General features: G+C 35.5%; 1 protein-coding gene and 1 non-coding gene across 2 annotated transcripts in view; one reads left to right on the forward strand and one right to left on the reverse strand.

Moving 5' to 3' along the window:
• LOC123704479 (ankyrin repeat domain-containing protein 50) overlaps positions 1-22,316 on the reverse strand; it is a 78,817-nt gene that overhangs the window by 30,215 nt on the left and 26,286 nt on the right. Inside the window, exons 2-18 of the mRNA XM_045652873.1 lie at positions 15,246-15,785; positions 14,732-14,862; positions 14,033-14,233; positions 13,307-13,425; positions 12,541-12,668; positions 10,823-10,914; positions 10,332-10,432; positions 9,459-10,059; positions 8,682-8,807; positions 8,052-8,151; positions 7,133-7,232; positions 4,309-4,431; positions 3,279-3,412; positions 2,543-2,701; positions 1,099-1,185; positions 735-858; positions 164-227 (exon numbers count right to left, since the gene is read on the reverse strand). Coding sequence (XP_045508829.1) covers positions 164-227; positions 735-858; positions 1,099-1,185; positions 2,543-2,701; positions 3,279-3,412; positions 4,309-4,431; positions 7,133-7,232; positions 8,052-8,151; positions 8,682-8,807; positions 9,459-10,059; positions 10,332-10,432; positions 10,823-10,914; positions 12,541-12,668; positions 13,307-13,425; positions 14,033-14,233; positions 14,732-14,862; positions 15,246-15,592 — 2,737 coding nt within the window. The 5' untranslated portion in view covers positions 15,593-15,785. The remainder of the gene's footprint in view (positions 1-163; positions 228-734; positions 859-1,098; positions 1,186-2,542; positions 2,702-3,278; positions 3,413-4,308; positions 4,432-7,132; positions 7,233-8,051; positions 8,152-8,681; positions 8,808-9,458; positions 10,060-10,331; positions 10,433-10,822; positions 10,915-12,540; positions 12,669-13,306; positions 13,426-14,032; positions 14,234-14,731; positions 14,863-15,245; positions 15,786-22,316) is intronic.
• On the forward strand, positions 20,463-20,535 carry Trnav-uac. The gene has a single exon. It is a non-coding gene; the product is annotated as a tRNA-Val (tRNA).

Below are 22,316 nucleotides of genomic sequence, written 5' to 3' on the forward strand. Positions count from 1 at the left end.
CAGACGCGTAGGCAGACTTTTGCTTGCGACATTTTTAAGTGTGAGTTGTGATGTCTTTGTGTTGTGTGAGTTGTGATTGTGAGTCAAATTGTTTATTGTACTTCAACGCATATCTCATTTATTTATTTTATTTTTACTATGATAAAAGATTGGATAAACATACCTGACGCTGACTCCTTACTCTCCGACTCTGGATCGCCATCTTTTTCTTCGGTTTTCGAATCGTTCTGGAATTAAGTTTTATTCAATAAATAATATGGACTAGTACGCAACGGTAATGTTGTTATCAAAAATAAACTAAGCACTACTCAATATTTAACATAGTCTTTCAGTTCTATTGAATTGTTCTTGTCCTGATAAATTCAAAACTACTGTACCAATTTTCAATCCATTTTCACCATCAGAAAGCTTAGTTCTCTAGGAAGGTATATTATTATTTATCCATACTAATATTATAAATGCGAAAGTAACTCTGTCTGTCTGTCTGTTACTCAATCACGCCTTTACTGAACCAATTTGCATGAAATATGGTATATAGATATTTTGACACCCGAGAAAGGACATAGGATAGGTTTTATCCCGGAAATCCCACGGGAACGGGAACTATGCGGGTTTTTCTTTGACTGCGCGGGCGATGTCGCGGGTGGAAAGCTGGTTAGTATATAATTTATCAAGTATAACACCACACGGGAAAAACCGCGGGTAAATACCTAGTGTTACGTAAGATATCTTACTTGCGTGTCACACTCAAGGCGTCTAGCTATATCCGTCTCTCTCTTCAACGCCGCTTCTACGTCACATCCGGAATCCAAAACCCATAGGAGTATAAGCGTGTGAAGGTTTAAAACTTCATCGTCGCTGAAATAATTATAAAAAATGATTCAATGAGGCGGTCAACATCTATATTAAAGTGTTAAATAAATACATAAATAAATAAATAAATACGAACACTTGACTTTTTTGTCTTAAATGTCTTCAGTACTTTTAAATCCTGTATTGATGATGGAATTTTTGTAAATGAGATTTTTTATCATCGGGATAAATCATAACATGCAAAGTTAATAAAAAATAAGCTACAATGATACTAATTCAACTCACGTATTTTTATTTTTCTTCTGCGACGACAAATGCTGTTCGAGGTACGTCATATGATAAACGTAATGGTGAATTTCAAGGGGACTGAGTCTGAAATTTATTACATATTTGGATCAATTATGTTATCAAACAGAAGTTTCCAATATTTGCTAAGACATTAAGTTTTCTAAATTTCATATATTATATTTACATTGGCACACTTAAAAATTGCTTTCAGAACCAGTGCTGAAAAAAATGAAATCTAGATCAATAAATAAATTGACTTTGACTATATCATTAATAAACATTACGAAAAGCAATGGTCCAAATAGTGAACCCTGCGGCACACCAGGTGACATTATAAAGAAAGAAGTATATCCAACATCTACTCTGTCTGTAATATATTTAATTTCAATTATGCAAACCTCGATGGCAAAAAGCCAGTGATACTCTGATGGCTACAATTTTCTAATAAGGAAATTGTGGTCAACCTGATCAAAAGCGCTATTGAAATTTTTAAAGCTTGGATCGACCACATTTTTGAAGTGAAAACTTCTTTAGCGGCGTTGGGTATAAAATATTAAACTCGCGTCAGGACACGTGGCCTGATCGAAAAAGCGTAAGACGGATTTTTTTTTAGCCCTTATATTCCATGCGTAAGACGGATACCATTCCAAAATATCAAACATGCTGAACGTTAATAATCAAGTTTTCACTTCTGCCGGCACTCCCGGAGTGCAACCCGTCTTTTTTTTTATTGGGAATAGGGAAGCGCTTGGCCACAATATCGTCTGATGTTATGTTGAGATGTGGTCTAAGATGGAACGCGCATCCCTAGTACCTGTTCACTTTAGGCTTGACGAAACATTTAAAAGATCTCCTTTGTTAAATGTTTTTTCTATAACCCACATACAGGATGGAGTGCAGGGTTTCACATTCCCCCCTCCCCCCACTCACCCCCTAGCCAGCAGTCGTCCCCACTCACCCCCTAGCCAGCAGTCGTCCCCCCTCCCCCCCACTCACCCCCTAGCCAGCAGTCGTCCCCTCTCCCCCCACTCACCCCCTAGCCAGCAGTCGTCCCCCCTCCCCCCACTCACCCCCAGGCCAGACGTCTTCCCCCCTCCCCCCACTCACCCCCTAGCCAGCAGTCGTCCCCCCTCCCCCCACTCACCCCCTAGCCAGCAGTCGTCCCCTCTCCCCCCACTCACCCCCTAGCCAGCAGTCGTCCCCCCCCCCCCCACTCACCCCCTAGCCAGCAGTCGTCCCCCCTCCCCCCACTCACCCCCTAGCCAGCAGTCGTCCCCCCTCCCCCCACTCACCCCCTAGCCAGCAGTCGTCCCCTCTCCCCCCACTCACCCCCTAGCCAGCAGTCGTCCCCCCTCCCCCCACTCACCCCCTAGCCAGCTGTCGTCCCCCCTCCCCCCACTCACCCCCCAGGCCAGACGTCTTCCCCCCTCCCCCCACTCACCCCCTAGCCAGCAGCGTGTAGCACATGGCGAGCGCCGCGTGCCCGTCGGCCGCGCTGCACAAGTAGCGACGCGTGCAATGCTTCACGTCTAGTAACCAAGCCGCGAACGAAGCGTGGAATACACGTAAATGGCCGGTGCCGCGCTCCATCACTAGTACACTACAAGAAATACATAGCTACATGAATAATTACACTCACTATTGTATACGCTACACAAAATAAATCCGCACATTGACCCTAACAACACGAATTACATATGCACATTGTATTGAAATGAAAATGAAAATGAAATGAAAATATGTCTCATAATCGCCTATAAAGAAATAAATAATGAGAGTTTTATATACAAATTAGATTGTAATGCTATGTTATATTGTTATGCTTAAAACTAAATGTTAAATATCAAAATGATTCCAAATCACTTCATTTTAATTTTATCAATAATATTATCTTATATTCCAGAATCACATCCAATTTTAATACCCATGTTATTTTCTGCGAAAAAATTATTGGCATTTACAGCTAATCTATACATGCTAATATCATAAAGCTGAAGAGTTTGTTTGTCTGTTTGTTTGAACGCGCTAATCTCAGGAATTACAGGCCCGATTTGAAAAATTCTTCTGGTGTCGGATAGCCCATTTATCGAGGAAGACTATATATCATCACGCTAAGACCAACAGAGGGAGCACTGCGGGTAAAACCACGGGGCACAGCTAGTTATATATTTACTTACCGTCTGAGCAAATGTAGCCGCCTATTAAAGTCCTCTCTTGTAACACTGTACTCTTTTGTTAAGAGACATTTATATAGCATCTCTTCTGTGACGCCGCAACGTGCTGCTAAAAGCACGTCGAGGAGAAGACGCACCTGTAAGAGATAGAAAGAGTAAGAGATAGAGTTAGAAAGAGAATGAGAAGTAAATTAAATAGTATGTAAATATTATCTTTTATGTATTTCTCCATATTTTTGTTGTGCCTGTAGGAGATAAAGTTTGAAGGGAATGAAAAATATAGTTTCAAAAGTATGTATGTTCGTTATTTTTTTAGGTGTTCGTAATCTTTTTCATACACCTGTAAGAGTAGGAATGAAAAAGATAATAAAAAACGTAGTAACGTATTTTTTCCTATTTTTTGTCGCATCTCTAAGTGTTAAAGTGAGAAAGATAATCAGAATAAGTGTATGTCATGAAAAATTTATCTTCAAAAGCAAGTTAGTACGTTGTTTCTTACTATTATTTTTTTTTAACATTTTCGCATATCTCCAATATTATACATCTAATTTTGTTTCTTCTATTCTAGATAGAGAGATTGGTGAATCGGCTGATGTAAATAATTATTTTCATGAGTTGTCACATAACTAGAAGTTTTGTTTGAAGTTATAAAATAGTATTTAGGGGAATAATAAAAATCCTATAAAAACTTAAAATGTATTATAAATCAAATACGATACGAAATGTACGATGTAAATCAAAGACGATAAAGACCCATGGAGGGTTGTCGCGTAAAAACCACAGGACAGTTCTTTGGCATATTATGATATATTATGTATAAGTTAGATATAAGTTACATATTATGTAATATTGACATGATTTTAAAAGAGCAACTATGGAGTTTCTTGCCGATTCTTCTCCATAGATACTGCTTTCCGAATCGGTGGTAAATGTTAAAAATACTTATGTAATGACGATTCGAAAGTGCTACTAAATAGTAGTCTAATTGAATAAATGAATGTTTGAGTTTGAGTTTGAATAAAAACCCCCTTACCTTAGTAAACCTCCTCCCATGGAACAATCTCTGCGCCAACCAGAGATACAGCCCGTTTAGAGTGCCGGGTATTTCGCGTATCTCCCGTAGCGCTATGAAACCATCCGCCACGCCATCTAGCACCTGAGTGGGCAAAGTTATTATATTAAATGCATAATATTATGTTTATATTGTGCTTTTTGCACGTGTTTATGATATACTTGTGGTCCGCCCCGGCTTCGCCCGTGGTATCTACATATTTCGCAATAAAAGGTAGCCTATGTCCTTTCTCGGGTATCAAAATATCTCCATACCAAATTTCATGCAAATTGTTTCAGTAGTTTAGGCGTGATTGAGTAACAGACAGACAGACAGACAGAGTTACTTTCGCATTTATAATATTAATATGGATGTTTACAGATTAAATTATTAAAATAGACATTTTATAGTTTACTAGCTTGCCGCCCGCGGCTCCGACCGCTTTGACTAAAACCTAATAAATTATATACTAAAACCTTCCTCTTGAATCACTCTATCTATTAAAAAAACCGCATCAAAATCCGTTGCGTTGAAGATTTAAGCATACAAAGGGACATAGGGACAGAGAAAGCGACTTTGTTTTATACTATGTAGTGAAGACGTATTTATAAAATAACTAGCGGTCCGCCCCGGCTTCGCCCGTGGTACATATTCACGTTTTCTCTACATATGACCCATCCTCGAACTTCAACGAATATTATAAAAAAAGAATTAACGAAATCGGTTAAGCCGTTCTCAAGTTATGCGCTTACCAACACATTTTGGGATTCATTTTTATTAGGGATGCGCCGAATACCGAATACATATTCGGTATTCGGCATCTTTTTCACTATTCGTATTCGGCCGAATTATTCGGTTTAGGTGCCGAATATATTCGGTATGAGTATTTCTACTTTCTTGGCTATAGAACTAAATACTTCTTCTTCTTCTCTTAATTAATGGCTCCACCCAATAAAAAGGGACTTCGCCAATGTCCAGTATATATGGGAGAGACAGGACTCAAATTTCAGTCACTTAGACTTGTATGGTTGTGACATTTAACATTTGGAACTGAGTGGGAAAATGCAGAAATTTTGATCAACTCGGAGCGGCTAGAACAAACACATAAGACAACACAGGTTATATTATATTACAGACTACAGGATACACTTATAAGATTTAAATAACTTCATATTATGAATGATTTTTGTCATACTATACACAAGTCAAAGAAATCCAATGAAGAATGTGTTGAACCTAAGGTAGGGTAATTGCGCTGGTTTGCCGTCCAGCTTCAGTTTTCGTCCATTTGACTGACCTGCTACAATCACGTGCGTAAAACTTGAATACAAGCCTACTTTCCCACACCAGTTGCGAAGTGTACCATTTGAGAAGTGCACCAAATGCGTCAATTCTAATTTCTAGTTATTCTTTTGTTGCGTTTATAAAGCCTAATCGACCGCAACGAGCACGGTGATTGGCATACAAAAATAGCAAATTTAATCAAATTCGTTATTCGGGAAAATCGGCCAACGGTACTTCGTAAGGTCAAGCAAGCAAATTATCAGCCGCCTTGAAATTATTATACGTTTCTGTAAAAACATTTCGATAGCGCGTTCTAAGTGACGCCTAGCGACATCTATCGCAACGTATCGAAGTTAAACTCTAGCATAGTTTCAGCAATAGGTACATATATACCTATATAAAATAAAACAATCATTACATTTCAGATCAACGTTTATTTTGTAAATTTACATCAACACAATTTAATCATGTTTATTATTAGCACTTAGTCAGTATTTAATATTTATTATACTTTAAATCCTGAAGTCTGAAGACAATGCTTTTAGTCCCAATAGAATATGACATTATTTTTTTAAACTATAGTCAACATTCACTGGCACTGCGCCCTACTCCACCACGAGAAATAACACAATCACACAAATTAAGTACACTAAACTTTTGTTTTGTCATCTTGCATTTCATCAAAAAAGTCCCAAGCTCGCGATCTTTTACTTTCATATTGCAAACACTAACTTAAAGTAAAAATATAAAACTTTTAAACAATATTAAGTTTTTAATATTTTTTTGTTGTAATTTGTAACGTATTCGTGCGATGTTTCAACACAACTGAGACGGCTCACGGCACGGAGTGCGCGGGCGATATACGCGCGCGTTACTTGCGACCCGTTAGAACCGGTTTACGCATCAAAACACGTCAAAACATTGAACCGAATAATTCGGCCGAATTTATATTTTTTGGTTTTTATGGCATTCAAATGCTTTATAAATATAAATTTATAAAGAATAGAAAAAATCACGAGTGGCTGAGTTGGTGGAGAAAAAATCAAATCACGAGTGGCTGAGTTGGTTAGGCATCCGCCCCGGAATGGCGCGAAGGATGCGGGTTCAAGTCCCGCCTCGTGATCGAATTTTTTCTATTCTTTATAAATTTATAATTCGGCCGAATATTCGGTTCGGTAAGGTTTTAACCGAATAGTATTCGGTATTCGGTTATTCGGTGAAACCACTATTCGGCGCATCTCTAATTTTTATATTATATACTAGCTTTCCGCCCGCGGCTTCGCCCGCGCAGTCAAAGAAAAACCCGCATAGTTCCCGTTCCCGTGGGATTTCCGGGATTACGTCATTTTCCCGGGATAAAAAGTAGCCTATGTCCTTTCTCGGGTATCAAAATATCTCCATATCAAATTTCATGAAAATTGGTTCAGTAGTTTAGGCGTGATTGAGTAACAGACAGACAGACAGACAGAGTTACTTTCGCATTTATAATATTAGTATGGATAAGATAAAGATAATTAACCACCTTCTCCAAATAAAGCAAACAGCCATCGCTCTTGATCCTCAAATGGTCCAACGCAGCCGCAGCCGCCGCTGCAGCAGCTGAGTCGCTTGATACTCGACCACTGGTGGGAAAATCGACTTTATTGTATGGGTGATAGAGTTGAAAATCATTTGTATGGTACAAATGCAACATAAATAAATATTAAGAATGTAAAATGATAAAAAAACGCCGCGTCTAAACGCTATATTACTATAAGGATTAAGGTAATAAAAATGTATTTGTTGTATCAATGAATAATCATAGTATGTAATTAAAAAAAAATTAATTAAAAAAAAATATTGCATTACAGATAAGAGATTTATCGCATTGTGAATAACAGCTTTATTGTATGGATGATATAGCTGAAATTCTATTCTGAATTAGGGCCTATATAATAGTTAGTTATTAGGAAAATAAACCTTATTATTTAGATAATAGAGACTTATGTACATTTTAAGTAATTGTGAAAACTTATTGGATTGACACTCAACCACTAAAACTACAACATCTGAAATTAGTGGAAAATCAACTTTATTATAATATGGTGATAGAGTTGAAAATCACTTGTATCGATGTAATGATAAGTTATCGTTAAAACTAAACTGCTTGACGCTCGAACACTGATTAGAAATAATTATATAAACTTATAAATATATGCAATAACAAAAACAACTACGTATTGTCAGAGTGGAAACAGTCATACTGAAATTCCAATTTATTTTTTGGGTAGTAAAGCTGAAAATCATTCGTACCATAAAGATTCATGTTTTAGAGATTAGTCATTGCGAACTTTATTTTTAAGACCATACAGTTGAAAATCCATCATACCGGTTTCCTGGAAATTTCTTAACAATCTAGTTTGTATAGATTTAATATTATTCTTATAAATAGCCTTACTTACCGCAACCTAGGTTCCGTATCCAATCTAGCTAGTACATAGCGTTGAACGTCGGCTGAAACGTGGGCACGTTGTAACTCATCTAGTGTTATTTTGCGGAACCCTAAAATTATATAGATATTACATTATTTTATATTTAAAATTCAACAGATTACAGAACAATAACAGAACACCTAACATATAATAGAATCTCAATACAAAGGAACACACATAAATAAAAGGTAAAAATATGTTATGACGATTCAAAAGTGCTTCCAGAAGGTCGAATTGAATGTACAAATTTTTGAGTTTTAGAAATGAGACGGTTATTTTCGTAGAAGTGTTTTATTTAACTGACATTAATAAATAATGTTATTATATTAAACTAGCGGTCCGCCCCGGCTTCACCCGAGGAACATATTTCGCAATAAAAGGTAGCCTTAGTTCTTTCTCAGGGTCTAAAGATTGTCTGTGCCAAATTTCATCAAAATCGGTCCAGTAGTTTATGAGCCTATTCATTACAATCAAACAAACAAACAAAGTTTTCCTCTTTATAATATTAATGTAGATATCATCTCGCTAAGACCAACAGGAGCGGAGCACTGAGGGTAAAACCGCGGAGCACAGCTAGTTTGCACTTAAAATTCAACTAACCTGTAAACATTTTAGTCAAATGTCTTGAGTGTCGTCTAGCTGTGGCCACTAGAAGCAACCAATGTGGCAGTAAATGTTGATGGCGGGACAGTAGACCGCCTACACCGCTCTCGTTGTCGGATTTACCTGAAAATATGGGGAAGAATCATGTGTAATGTTTGCATTGTATAATCAAGTAGTTTTAGAAATTTATTAGAAATAAGTTGATATTTAAAAGTTCGCAAAAACAATAAGCAGGGGTTTGTAATTTAGTAATTTGGGGTCTTAAATTATTAATAGATTATTATTTTTATTTAAGATGGAATTATCTAACATTGTTTTAAATTAAAAACAAATCAAGTGTTAAAATCTAAAAATTATATTATAATAAACCTAAATCGGTAATGGTTTACGCCATTTCTTACTATCAAATCACATAAACAGGCCATTTAAAATGGTAGTATATGTCAAAAAAATATTGAACCTAACACCTTACTTTCTACTTTAACAAAGATATTTCATAAAAGAAAGTACACATGTACATCTAAAACAATATTAAAGTGAAGTCCCATGTCCCCAAGTGGGATAGGGGGCAGAGAAAAACTCGCATAGTTCCCGTTCCCGTGGGATTTCCGGGATAAAACCTATCCTATGTGTTAATCCAAGTTACCCTCTTTATATGTGCTAAATTTCATTGTAATCGGTTCAGTAGTTTGCGTGAAAGAGTAACAAACACACACACACACATCCTCACAAACTTTCGCATTTATAATATTAGTAGGATAGGATAGGACTTACCCGTAGTACCTTCATCGATAGCATCGACCAACAAAAACAAACATTGTTTCGGCGGATCTATTTCCAATAGCGGAAACAATATGGCCTTCTTAAAACACTCATCGGGTGCTTTTTCCACATTCTGCGGCAATAACGCTTGTTGTATTTCACTGTCCGATAATAATTTTTCATAATACGCATTAGCTATTAAAGTCCTTTGACTTATTGGCAGAGACGGTATGGGCGGAGGATCTTCTTTATCCAGAACATTCTCATATTCCACTTCCGGTATTTCCGATACCGATTTCTTCGGCGATTCCGGTTTTAGCTCACTCTTATTTGGGTACTTGAAGTTCGCGACCGGTATTCTCGATTTGGGCGGTGAGTTTTCCGGTTTTTTCTCTTCTGTTTCCGTGGATAGGCTCTTTTGGAGTAATACCGGTTTTTTTTCGGTTAACGGTTCGGAACTTTGTCGTAAAAGGCGGGAATTGCGCAGTTCCTTCGATTGGCGTTGAGATATGTTGCGCAGGAAGAGGTTTTCGTGGTTTTCGTATAGCCGCATGTCGTCTTCGACGAACGGGTTCGTCGGTTTTGCGCTCGTACGCGGCATTATTTCTGGTAACTGTGAAAAGGGAATGATTAATTAGTATCTATAGGGATTTATTAAAAAAAAAACAAATACGTAGCACAAACGTATACCATAATATTATAAAACTTAACGAACGCGCTTATCTCAGGTACTACTGGTCCGATTAGAAAAATTCTTTCGGTGTTAGATAGCCCATTTATCGAGCAAGGCATATATATGATCACGCTAAGACCAACAGGAGCGGAGGAATGCGGGTGAAACCGCACAGCACAGCTAGTATATAATAAATAAATTAATAATCTCACATTATCATCCGCCATACAGTCCATATAGGTGTCTCTTTCGTGCAATCTATCTATTGTTTTATTTCTTCGACTACTGCCAACGTCGTCGTCGTCCGTGCGATCTGTAAGAAATATATAAAGATAAAAGAGCGTGTGTGCAAGAGCACATGTGTCAGAAGTGAAACTTCTATGACAAGATTCAAAAATACCAAAATTTTCGCCTCACTCCATGACGTGACGGTATTGCCATGACGCGACCTTGTAATTTTAATAAAGAAAGAAAAAACATAATATTTGCAGTCCTTATTTTACACATGCTTTGCACTAGTCTCATGTTTTATAAACTTTTAAAATACACATAATACATTATTTTAAATCTGTTGTTGAAATATTTTTCGCAATACACAACTATATTACTTAAAATTAAAACTACATTTAACATTACATATCTCTATTTTTGTTAAAATTTATCTATAAAATTAAATACTCAATTAAATCAATAATAATATTACCTTCACAATCACCCAACAAAGGTTTGGAACTATCCTCTGTATCCTCTCCCATCTCACGGAACCGTTGTATCAAATTCTCTTCCGAATTATTTCTGAAAACCACAAAATATGAGGTTATTTATTATGCATACCATTTTTAAATATAAATTTATAGTTGAATCCTCTCTCAAATATCTCGCATTAATACGTATTTTTTTTATAATTTATCTATTACTAGCTTTCCTCCCGCGGCATCGCCCGCGCAGTCAAAGAAAAACCTGCATAGTTCCCGTTCCCGTGGGATTTCCGGGATAAAATCTATCCTATGTCCTTTCTCGGGTATCAAAATATCTCTTTACCAAATTTCATGCAAATTGGTTCAGTAGTTAAAGCGTGATTGAGTAACAGACAGACAGACAGACAGAGTTACTTTCGCATTTATAATATTAGTATGGATTTTTAGTGACTAATCGAAATTTTCCTGACTTATAGAAATTTTCCTCACATATAGAAATTTTCCTGCCTTATAGAAATTTTCATGGCTTATAGAAATTGTCCTGACGTTTAGAAATTTTCCTAGCTTATAGAATTTTTCGCAGCGTATAGAAATTTTCCGCACTAAAAGAAATTTTCCCGACGTATAGAATTTTTCCTGACGTATAGAATTTTCCTGACGTATAGAAATTTTCCTCACATATAGAAATTTTCCTGGCTTATAAAAATTTTCCTGACGTATAGAATTTTCCTCACGTATAGAAATTTTCCTGGTATATAAAAATTTTCCCGACGTATAGAATTTTCCTGACGTATAAAAATTTTCCTGACTTATGAAAATTTTCCTGACGTGTAGAAATTTTCCTGACGTATAGAATTTTCCTGACGTATAGAAATTTTCCTGGCTTATAGAAATTTTCCTGGCTAATAGAAATTTTCCTGACGTATAGAATTTTCCTGACGTATAGAATTTTCCTGACGTATAGAAATTTTCCTGGCATATAGAAATTTTCCTGACATGAAAATTTTCCTGGCTTATAGAAATTTTCCCGACGTATAGAAATTTTCCCGACGTATATAAATTTTCATTGCTTATAGAAATTTTTCCGGCGTATAGAAATTTTCCTCACATATAGAAATTTTCCTGGCTTATAAAAATTTTCCTGACGTATAGAATTTTCCTGACGTATAGGAATTTTCCTGGCATATAGAAATTTTCCTGACTTATGAAAATTTTCCTGACGTATAGAAATTTTCCTGACGTATAGAATTTTCCTGACGTATAGAAATTTTCCTGGCTTATAGAAATTTTCCTGGCTTATAGAAATTTTCCTGACGTTTAGAAATTTTCCTGGCTTATAGAAATTTTCCCGACGTATGAAATTTTCCCAATTTACAACTATTGCATAAAACACAGTTAAAATCATTTTTCTAACTTACCTACTATTGGAAATTTTTATGACTGATTAAAGTAAACCTACCTATTCCCACCCACATCCCGTACGCTATGCTCTCTATCCACAGGCCGCGCGTGCGCAGAATGACTAAGAATCTGCATATAAGAAAACTTTCTAACTAATCGAGGTCTTCCTGACTCATCGAAATTTTGTCTGACCCATCGAAATCTTTCTGACTCATCAAAATTCCCTGACTTACCGAAATCTTTCTGTCCTATAGAAATTTTCCTGCCTTATAGAAATTTTCCTGACTTATAAATTGTATATAAAATATAAGTTATAACCCACCTATTCCCACCCACATCCCGTGCGCTATGCTCCCTGTCCGTAGGCCGCGCGTGCGCAGAATGACTTAGAATCTGCATGGCTAGCGAGCGTATAAACTCGCCTGGTCGTTGGGCACTTTCGCCTGGACCCTGGAATTACAATTATTTATTGTTATTGTCATGAACAGTATTATCATCTTCATCATTTTTATTGTAGTCTAGCTTTACGGCTTTGCCCGTGGAACATATTTCGCAATAAAAGGTAGCCTATGTTCTTTCTCAGGGTGTAAAGATTGTCTGTGCGAAATTTCATCAAAATCGGTCCAGTAGTTTATGCGTGAAAACCATACATACAAACCTTTCCTCTTTATAATATTAGTATAGACCATATTCGTATATATTTTTCTTTGCCCGCGGATTCCCCTGATGTAAAATTCGCATTAGTATGGGTCGTTTCACCGCTGTCAAAGTTGTCAAAAGTTACCCATGGCCATGTCACATTAAAACGAATAAACACACTTTCGCATTTATAATATTATTAAGAATACATCTAGATATCTATATAAATAAAATAATGAACCACCAAATATACTGTAAAGGGTAAAACTCGTACACCTCGATCAATACGGCAATTTCTTTGAACATTTTTGAACACCAAAATCCAAATTCATCATCATCATCATCATCACCATCATCACCTGATATTGATGGATGGTGATTCATGGTGGATGATGATTCATCACCATCATGATCATCACCATCATCATCATAATCATCACACCACTCACCTGCAGAAAGTGCCTAGCCAGCAAACGCCGATTCAACGCGCGTTGTTGCCGCGCCTGCGGGCCCGGCCCGGGTTGGCTTAGCTCTTGGCATAATGCCGTTTTGCCGCTACCCGCATCGCCTGTAAAACGTTGTAAAACATAAGAAAAAGACTGTTTCTCGTCTGTAAAAGGTTTGTTAAAAGATAAAAAATAGACTGTCGCCTTTAAAAGATTTTAGGGTATTTAGATTTATTGCATAAAAGAAGCAGCCAATATTTCAAAGGTTTGTTTGTTTGTTTGATTGTAATGAATAGGCTCATAAACTACTGGACCGATTTTAAAAATTCTTTCACCATTCGATTATTTCGAAAGCTTCATTATCCACGAGTAACATTGGCTAGGTTTTATCCCGGAAATCCCACGGGAACGAAAGCTATGCGGGTTTCTCTTTGAAAACGCGGGCGAAGCCGCAGGCGGAAAGATAGTACATATAAGATAAAGGAGATAGACTGTTAAAGAGCTGTTTTTTTTCTGTTAAACTTATCTGTAAATTAGATTGTTTAGTGTTGAACACTTTTTGAATAAGTTACTTCGCCTTTCTTTAATTAGAAAGGAAATAAAATATTAAAAAATTAGGACCCTGAAGAATTTTATGCAGCCCTCAAATCTTTACATCAACTACAAATAAAAAAAAATCAACCCAAAAAATACAAATCCAACACCATCAATTTCTCCACAAAAACATACCCAAAATCAACGCGCCACACGTCTTACTAACAGCCCTCTGTTCCAGACAATACGCAATCTTCTGAAACACCCACTCGCGACAGAAGAACCTGCGTTTGTCCGTCGATATGGTCGTCTCGCTCACACGTTGGCTAGAGGTCGACTTGCGAACGGGACGGGTAGAGTCGTGCGCGCGCGCAGCTATGGGGCTGAGCGGTTCGCCTGGAATTGTTTTAGAACAATCATTTAATCAAATTATACACTTGATTTAACAGAAGTCATATTATTAAAACATCTTGCCTATGTTTGGTTTGTGTTACGCGTTGGTTTATATACCTAACTGAGAAAATAATACATGTATTTAAACCAAATTAATTTGCATGTTTTTCAGTGTAATCAATGCACATAAAAATTAAAAATATGATTAGCATTTGTTGTACAAAAACTACATGAAAAGTATATAACACAGTAAAGTAATATGGTTGAGTTGGCTATGATTACATAAGAAATCTCTCCCACTATAAATAATACGATTATCCTATTATTAACCCGCCTGTTTTAGAAAGTGGTTAATTGAGAAGCCTGTAAAAGTGGGAGATCGCAGTTATTCCAGTTTTACGGTAAAACAACTAATAACCCATAACACAGTAAAACCAAGCTGAAAAATTCATTATGATATATTACAACTTAAAAGTGTTAACATAATCTCAAACTACCCACCATCAAATTCAAAGTTATCCCTGTCCCGCTCTCTCCTGTATTCGCGCGATTCTCGCTCAGGGAAGCCGCGATGCCTGTCAGTTGGTGTCCGGTCGTGGCCGCGAGCGGTCACCTCGTTGAGGGGAAGAGATCTGTAAAATATGTAATAAAATATAGTCGCCTATGCATTGATTGATATTTTCATAGAGGGCAAGAAAAACTTTACATCTATAGAATAAAATGTCTATAGTATGTATAGTTATATGATTTAATTTATAAGTGTATATTCATTATTCTATTTGCGTGCTTATAACAAGCGCAATGTTAGGAATACTAGATTTAGAAGCACTACAGAAATATAAGGACGCGATATTTATGTTTTTTCTTAAATTTACAATAATAAACGCGTCCTTTCTGGACACTTTACTAAACTATTCACTTATAACAATACCTACAATAATAGAACGGTATTACAATCTTCAATAATTTCACAAGAAAATTCACTCAAATAAATCAACAGCTAAAAATTACTAACCTCAAATTAACCCTATGCTCCGCTTGCCTTACAGCCGAATGTCGATTCTGCTGCTGTCGTATGTTCACTTGGTTCTGCCGCAGATACGCCTCCACCTTCCCCTCCCCCGGCTCGTTCCTCTGCGTCCTCCTGCGCACCTCCTCCTTCCTCCTCCCTTCCCTACCCTCCCTCCCCTCTCTCCTCTCTAGTTTCTCTACGCGACTCTCGAGCGGCGCGTTCAATATCTGAACATTGCCCCCATGATTGTAATTCAACGGATCGAACTCCTTCGAACCACCCTGAGCTTTCTTGCCATTCTTCTTCGCTTGTTTCGGCGCGACCTGACTGTATATCGGCATTTGGGACATCCTACGCTACGCTAATACGCTTTGGTTACAAAATAGAATCCCTCTGAGGGCTGGGCTTTGGCTAATTGACGCTAACAACTAGAGGAACGTGGTAATTTATCACATTTGCGTGAGGTTCTCGAGAGATTCGTGGCATTCTTGTACGGATTGTTATTTCGTTATAGTGATGTGGTATATCATTGTCTGCTCGATTCTGTAACAAGGAAATTTATAAATGAGTTATAGGAGACAACAATAAGATTAAGATTAGGAGTAGTAGTTTAATTTTCTTATGATAAAATCGTTTAATTAAACTAGGAACTGACTCTCAGTTATAAAAACATGATTTTGTGATAATTGATAATCCCTAAACTATACTATAAACTGTCTTTAAAATACCATTTCAAGTGATTAAGGTTCAACATAATATTATTATCATAACATAAAGGTACCAATATTTACACATTTAAACATGAATACGACACACTAAGAAATTTAAATCTTTAAGTATCAAATTAACATCTTTCTAGTCACATTCATCATTATTTACCACTTAATATCTGCACAAACCTATCCATAACAAAAACATTCCAACAAAACCAACGTCCAAAAACACCTAACACATTATTCTAAAGCCACAACACTTTATAAAAACCACAACAGCTTGTACAAAAGGCTTGAGAAATTAAAAAAAAAACACACGCAAGCTAGCACTCGTGCACTAAGCTGAAGCTAGGTTTTCTGAATAGCCTTTTGTAAACCTAAGTTAAAAGATACAGCCCGGAGATTTTACCTCATCCTAAAGTGTCTCTGTAGCGAAAAAAGAGGGTGCCTTAAGAAAATATTCTTTGCTTCTTCCTGCATTATACCTTGTAGAAAGAGGCGATCATTTAGGTACGGTTTACGAAATCGGTGTTGGATCTGATGTATTAATTTACGTAACTTAACGTTGAATTACAAATGAAAAAATATTTATGTAAATAAGTACACCATAAAGTATTGAATTAAACAAAACTTGTAAGTTACTAGTGTTCTTTATTTTCAAACGATAGGCTTTATCTCGAACAGACATTTCTACCAATCAACTTACGAGAAAAGTAATTAGAAACCATAAATAAAACAACAATATGAACATCGTTCATAATAATAAAATTACCAAATCTTTTCTAAAGGAGGAGAAGCTACACTTGAGACTTTATATGTATGTTTGTCGGTGGTTATCTTCGGAAGTATTGATCCAATAATGAAAATTCTTTCACTCGTAGAAAGCTACATCATTCCTAAGTAACATTATATTTTTTATTTATTTGCTAACTCTCTACTTTCGGCTCTATCGACTAGTTTTGTTACATTATTAAATCTCACGCAATCTGTATTGAGTCACAAGTTTGAATGCAAATTTTTATTATATTTGTCATGTTTTTGAAAGTTGTGAGCTTTGATGAATAAGCTTGTTTAACTAAATATTCACACAAAATATCGGTTCAAACGTGATTCATTGTATTTATTAATATATTAGAACAGGAGTAATTTACCTTTGACTTTTATTTGTAAAATAAAATATGCAAAAAATAAACTAAAGAGATAATTGAGTGCAATCAGAAGTGAACAGAACACACATATAAAAAATACATTTGTCTTATCACTAAATCTTTAACGGTAATACCCTAACAGCTAGCTACACGTTATTTCTAAATTTAATATTGTTTCAATTTCTCAAAAATTTCAAAGAAAACAAAAGTTATAATTTTTTTTTTATTATTTTAAAATTTCCATACAGGAAGACTTTACTTCCTGTACCTTAATATACACCTACGCAAAGAACCAGTTTAGGTACAAAGAAAAAAGCACCTAAAAACATTTAAAATAGAGCATAATTTCGTTTAAATTAAAAGCGTTTCCTTCTTAATTCACAATTGTCGGAACTTTAAAGTGTCAATTGGAACGTCGCGTATTAATTTAGAGCTTAATACTTGGGAATAAGGTTGACAATCGCATGGAAGTAAATCGTTAAAGAAATTAAGGCGAATAAACATTATCATTTATCTTATTGCACCTATATTATGAAACCATAAACAATTCAGATCAAAAGTACCTACTAGATACTCAAAGGTAATCTATCCTACTAATATTAAAAATGCGAAAGTTTGTGAGGATGTGTGTGTGTGTGTGTTTGTTACTCTTTCACGCAAATACTACTGAACCGATTACAATGAAATTTAGCACCTAAGTGTTAACCTAGTGTTAACCATTGTTTCGTACCACGTTTGTTCCTGCACAGACTATCTCTATCTCGCTTCCACACACGTCGTTGTTCCTCGACAAACTGTAGCTATCTCACTCACACATTGGTCCTTGTTCCTTGGTAGACTTTGGCTATCCCTCAAACTTATTCGACAGAAACAGAATGCACTTGTTCTTCGGGAGACTATCGCTATCTCGCTTGCACTTATAGATACAAACCGAGACAGAAGACAACCGACAGTTTGGAAATTCCACTCCACAGTCCACACTCGGGAAACAGTTCTCTCGCTCACATCTATCGTGTTAGACAGAGACGGAGGATAACATATAGTTCTGTACAGTCCCTTGCCAATTTGTTGGTACACCGAAAGTGGCTGAAGACTGCCGGTATGTTTGTTCTCGCAATAGGGAATATGCATAAAATTTTAAATGGCCTAAAATATTTTTTTCTCGAATACTTATTATCGTTATATTATAATGAAAAGGATTTTTTTTTATTTACTTTTTATTTAAACCCCTAAAATAATATTCAAAAAGTGCAAAATAAGTGAGCGAAATTCAAACTGGCAGAACGCGCCACCACTGGTCGAACGAAATGTGACGTCATTTGACACGACATTGTATGAATCATCACTCCATACTCCATAGTAAACACAAGGTAAACACCCACTGGACGTGTCATGTGACGTCACGCAAAGCGCGCGCACAATGGCGGCGTTTGAACTGCTTACATTTTTTAAAAGTTTTAAATTTCATTTTTAAAAATATCTAGAGTATTTTGAAGCCCATTAATATTTTTTTCTACGTTATAAAATAGTAAACTATTAATTTAAGACAAAAAAGAAAAACATGAATATTCCCCATTACGCGTAAAGCAGTCTATTGTTTTGGTAATAAGCGACGTTTTTTGGACGGATTTAAAGCGCGATTTAATCATGATTTTATTAGCGTCACCTGCATGTTTTTATGATTCTTAAGACTCGATAACGTACTTTTAATTTGGAGAGATTTAATTCAAACTTTGTAAAGTTATCAAGGATCGGTGACACTACAATAATATTTTTTATCTATATTTATTATTTTTATGAAGTTTGAAGTCGCGATGAAGTCTTTTAATACATTTAATTCATTTTCAATATTATTTCTTATTTATTACACCTGTATAATATAATATGTATGTAGATAGTTATATCAATGCCAATAGGTACAGTATTTTTTAACAAATAATAATATAAAAAACAAGCCTACAATCAATAAAAGCATTGACATAGGTACATTATGCGTGCAATAGACGATCTTCTATCGACATAGGTAGTGGGTTCGACACTACAAATCTAAAACAACGATCCACCCACGGCTTAACATCTCACTTGGCCTTTAACCAATTTCCAAAAAAGGTGAATAATCAATAATAATAAAAGTCATTACAAAACATAATTTATTAATCAAACTAGCTTTCCGCCCGCGGCTTCACCCGCTTTGTCTAAAACCTATAGTAAATTATACTAAAACCTTCCGGTTCTTCTCCATAGTTACTGCTTTCCGAATCGGTGGTAAATGTTAAAAATATGTTAACACGATTCAAAAGTGCTTCTAGAAGAAGTCTAATTGTATAATTAATAAATGTATGAGTTTTAAGTTCCACTCTATCTATTAAACAAAATCGCATCGAAATCCGTTGCGTAGTTTTAAAGATAAGCATTAAGCATACATAGGGACATAGGGATTAGGGATATAGGGACACAGAAAGCGACTTTGTTTTATACTATGTAGTGATCTATCTATGGACAATCAATAAAATATCCAATTAGCTGCACTTGACATAGCTCTATATAAGAATTTAAATGTCACAGATAACATATAATTGCATACAATTTGCATTTATTTTTGTCTTGGCGGAAAATATCGGTTCCGGTGATTTTAACCTTCGATAAGAATAAATTAAATTAATTATTTTATCACGTGCGGTAATGAGGTGTTGATATTTAAATAACGAATAAATTTCAAACAAATCCGATCAGCTGTTTCTGCGTGATAGAGTAAAAAACATTCATTTTAAAACTTTCACGGTTTATAATATTTGTAGTTTGTATTATAAATTACAACATTACTAATTTTCAATTTTATATAATATATCAGTAGCCATTATTTTTGTTTTAATTCGATTTAAAACTTCTCCCTTATTCCTACAAAAAAACAAGCCTGAGTATTATCTATAATTTGTATACGTAGTATATTATTATTAGTCTGTGCTATAATATAAAAAAATGAATCGCAAAATGTGTTGGTAAGCATATAGTTAACATAAACATGTACCACGGGTCCACGGGCGAAGAGTAAATCACTGCATAGTATAAAACAAAGTCGCTTTCTCTGTCCCTATGTCCCTTTGTATGCTTAAATCTTTAAAACTACGCAACGGATTTTGATGCGGTTTTTTTTAATAGATAGATTGATTCAAGAGGAAGGTTTAAGTATATAATTTATTAGGTTTTAGACAAAGCGGGCGAAGCCGCGGGCGGTAAGCTAGTATTATTATAAAAGTATTGTAATTGTCTGTTACGTAATTTATCGCACACTACATGAACTAAACCAAGCATCTCAACATCTTATCATAAGACTGAATATTTCGTGTATACCTACAACGGGTTCCGTGGTGTAGTGGTTATCACATCTGCTTTACACGCAGAAGGCCGCCAGTTCGATCCTGGCCGGAATCATATCTTTTTAGTTTTTGTTATTATTTATATTATGTACATACTTTTTTATTAACTTTTGATTTATGTTACTTAGAACATTTGTAGCCATTATTTAATTCGAAATTTCTTTTTTCTCCTAATTTTCTCGCGACACGCGTTGAACCTTACCAATTTTTCGTGTACAAAAGACAGGATTTTTCCCTTCCTCATTCCTCAACTTTGATACACGAAATTCGAAATACTTTATCACGTCCCTGTTTTATAAAAGAATTAGTTAGTGTAACAATAATGATTTTTAACATCATTTATTTCATAATCTTTTTCTTTCTATACAACAATAAGTACATTCACAAATTCCTTTTTTACAATACGATGACCATAGACTGATGCACTCTGCACTCGTTAATAAAGCTGAAAACAATACATCGAATTGTCGCAACGAGCTAGGGAATTGTAGGGATGTCCAATATGCATTGTTATGTCGATATTTTATTTTAAAAATTAATTTATTTATTGACAAGTAGAAAGCGGTCCTATGAGAGGCATACCGAAGTTTTATATTTGCCGAAACTATTTTTTAATAAAAAAAAAATCCCTAAACTTAAGTGAAAATGCATAGACTGAAAAATTACTGATAAAAGATTTAAAATCTTGTTTATACTCAATTCAATGTAAAAACATTGCGATAGTATTGCGGGCAACAGTGATGAAGAGCCGATTATTTTAATCAGCTTTTCCATTAGGCATTAGGTATATGCCTGCCGGTACCTGAGTATGCTTATCTATACTTAATATTATAAAGCTGAAGAGTTTGTTTGTTTGTTTGTATGTATGTTTGTTTGTTTGAACGCGCTAATCTCGGGAACTACAGGTCCGATTCGAAAAATTCTTTCGGTGTTAGATAGCTCATTTATCGAGGAAGGCTATAGGCATCATCACGCTACGACTAACAGGAGTGGAGCCACGGGAGTGAAACCGCGCGGAGCAGCTAGTATATACAATATATAAGCATACTCAGGTAATAATACTGACATACTAAATCGAAAATCATCGTGACTCCTGCGCACAAAGATGTCATACAAAATTTTGGGCTAAATACACTGACACAGTATTTAGTCAAATATGTTTTGTATATCAGGAAGTTGTTATCTATTTACATTGGGATTTTAAGTGGCAAATAGCCACCTGGCTTGAATACAAGTTGATGTGACACAGATAAAAAATGTGCGTTTACCGTGAGATTTTACATGCAAATTTTTTAATCTTGTTTTTTTTACTCAAACTCAAAAAAAACTCCGAATAATACATAAAATCCAATAAATGCCGACAATTTAACAAATCACAAGCAATAAAATAAACTTTAGCTTATACTAGCTGTGCCCCGCGGTTTTACCCGCAGTAGTCTTAGCTAGATGATATATTACAGCCAATAAGCCTTCCTCGATAAGTGGGCTATCTAACACCGAAAGAATTTTTCAAATCGCACCAGTAGTTCCTGAGATTGGCGCCTAATAAAATAAATAGCTTATATTTATTTTATAGAGCCTATATTTATTTCAATTTTCAACATTTAGAGTGTAAGAACACAAACATACAGACCGATTTTTCTTATAAAAGAACATCATATAATTTACAAAACACACGTCCAACAGCACTCAAATCTACCTAACTGTATACAACTTACGTACATTGTAAGTAAAAAAACATACAGTAACTATAATATCAATAAAGATTTTATTACCGTGTAGATAATAACCGGTAGTCCGGTTTCGACGTCTAAAATTAATTTTTACGATCGCGCA

This window comes from Colias croceus, chromosome 29, assembly GCF_905220415.1.
Source record: "Colias croceus chromosome 29, ilColCroc2.1".
Classification (NCBI taxonomy): domain Eukaryota; kingdom Metazoa; phylum Arthropoda; class Insecta; order Lepidoptera; family Pieridae; genus Colias; species Colias croceus.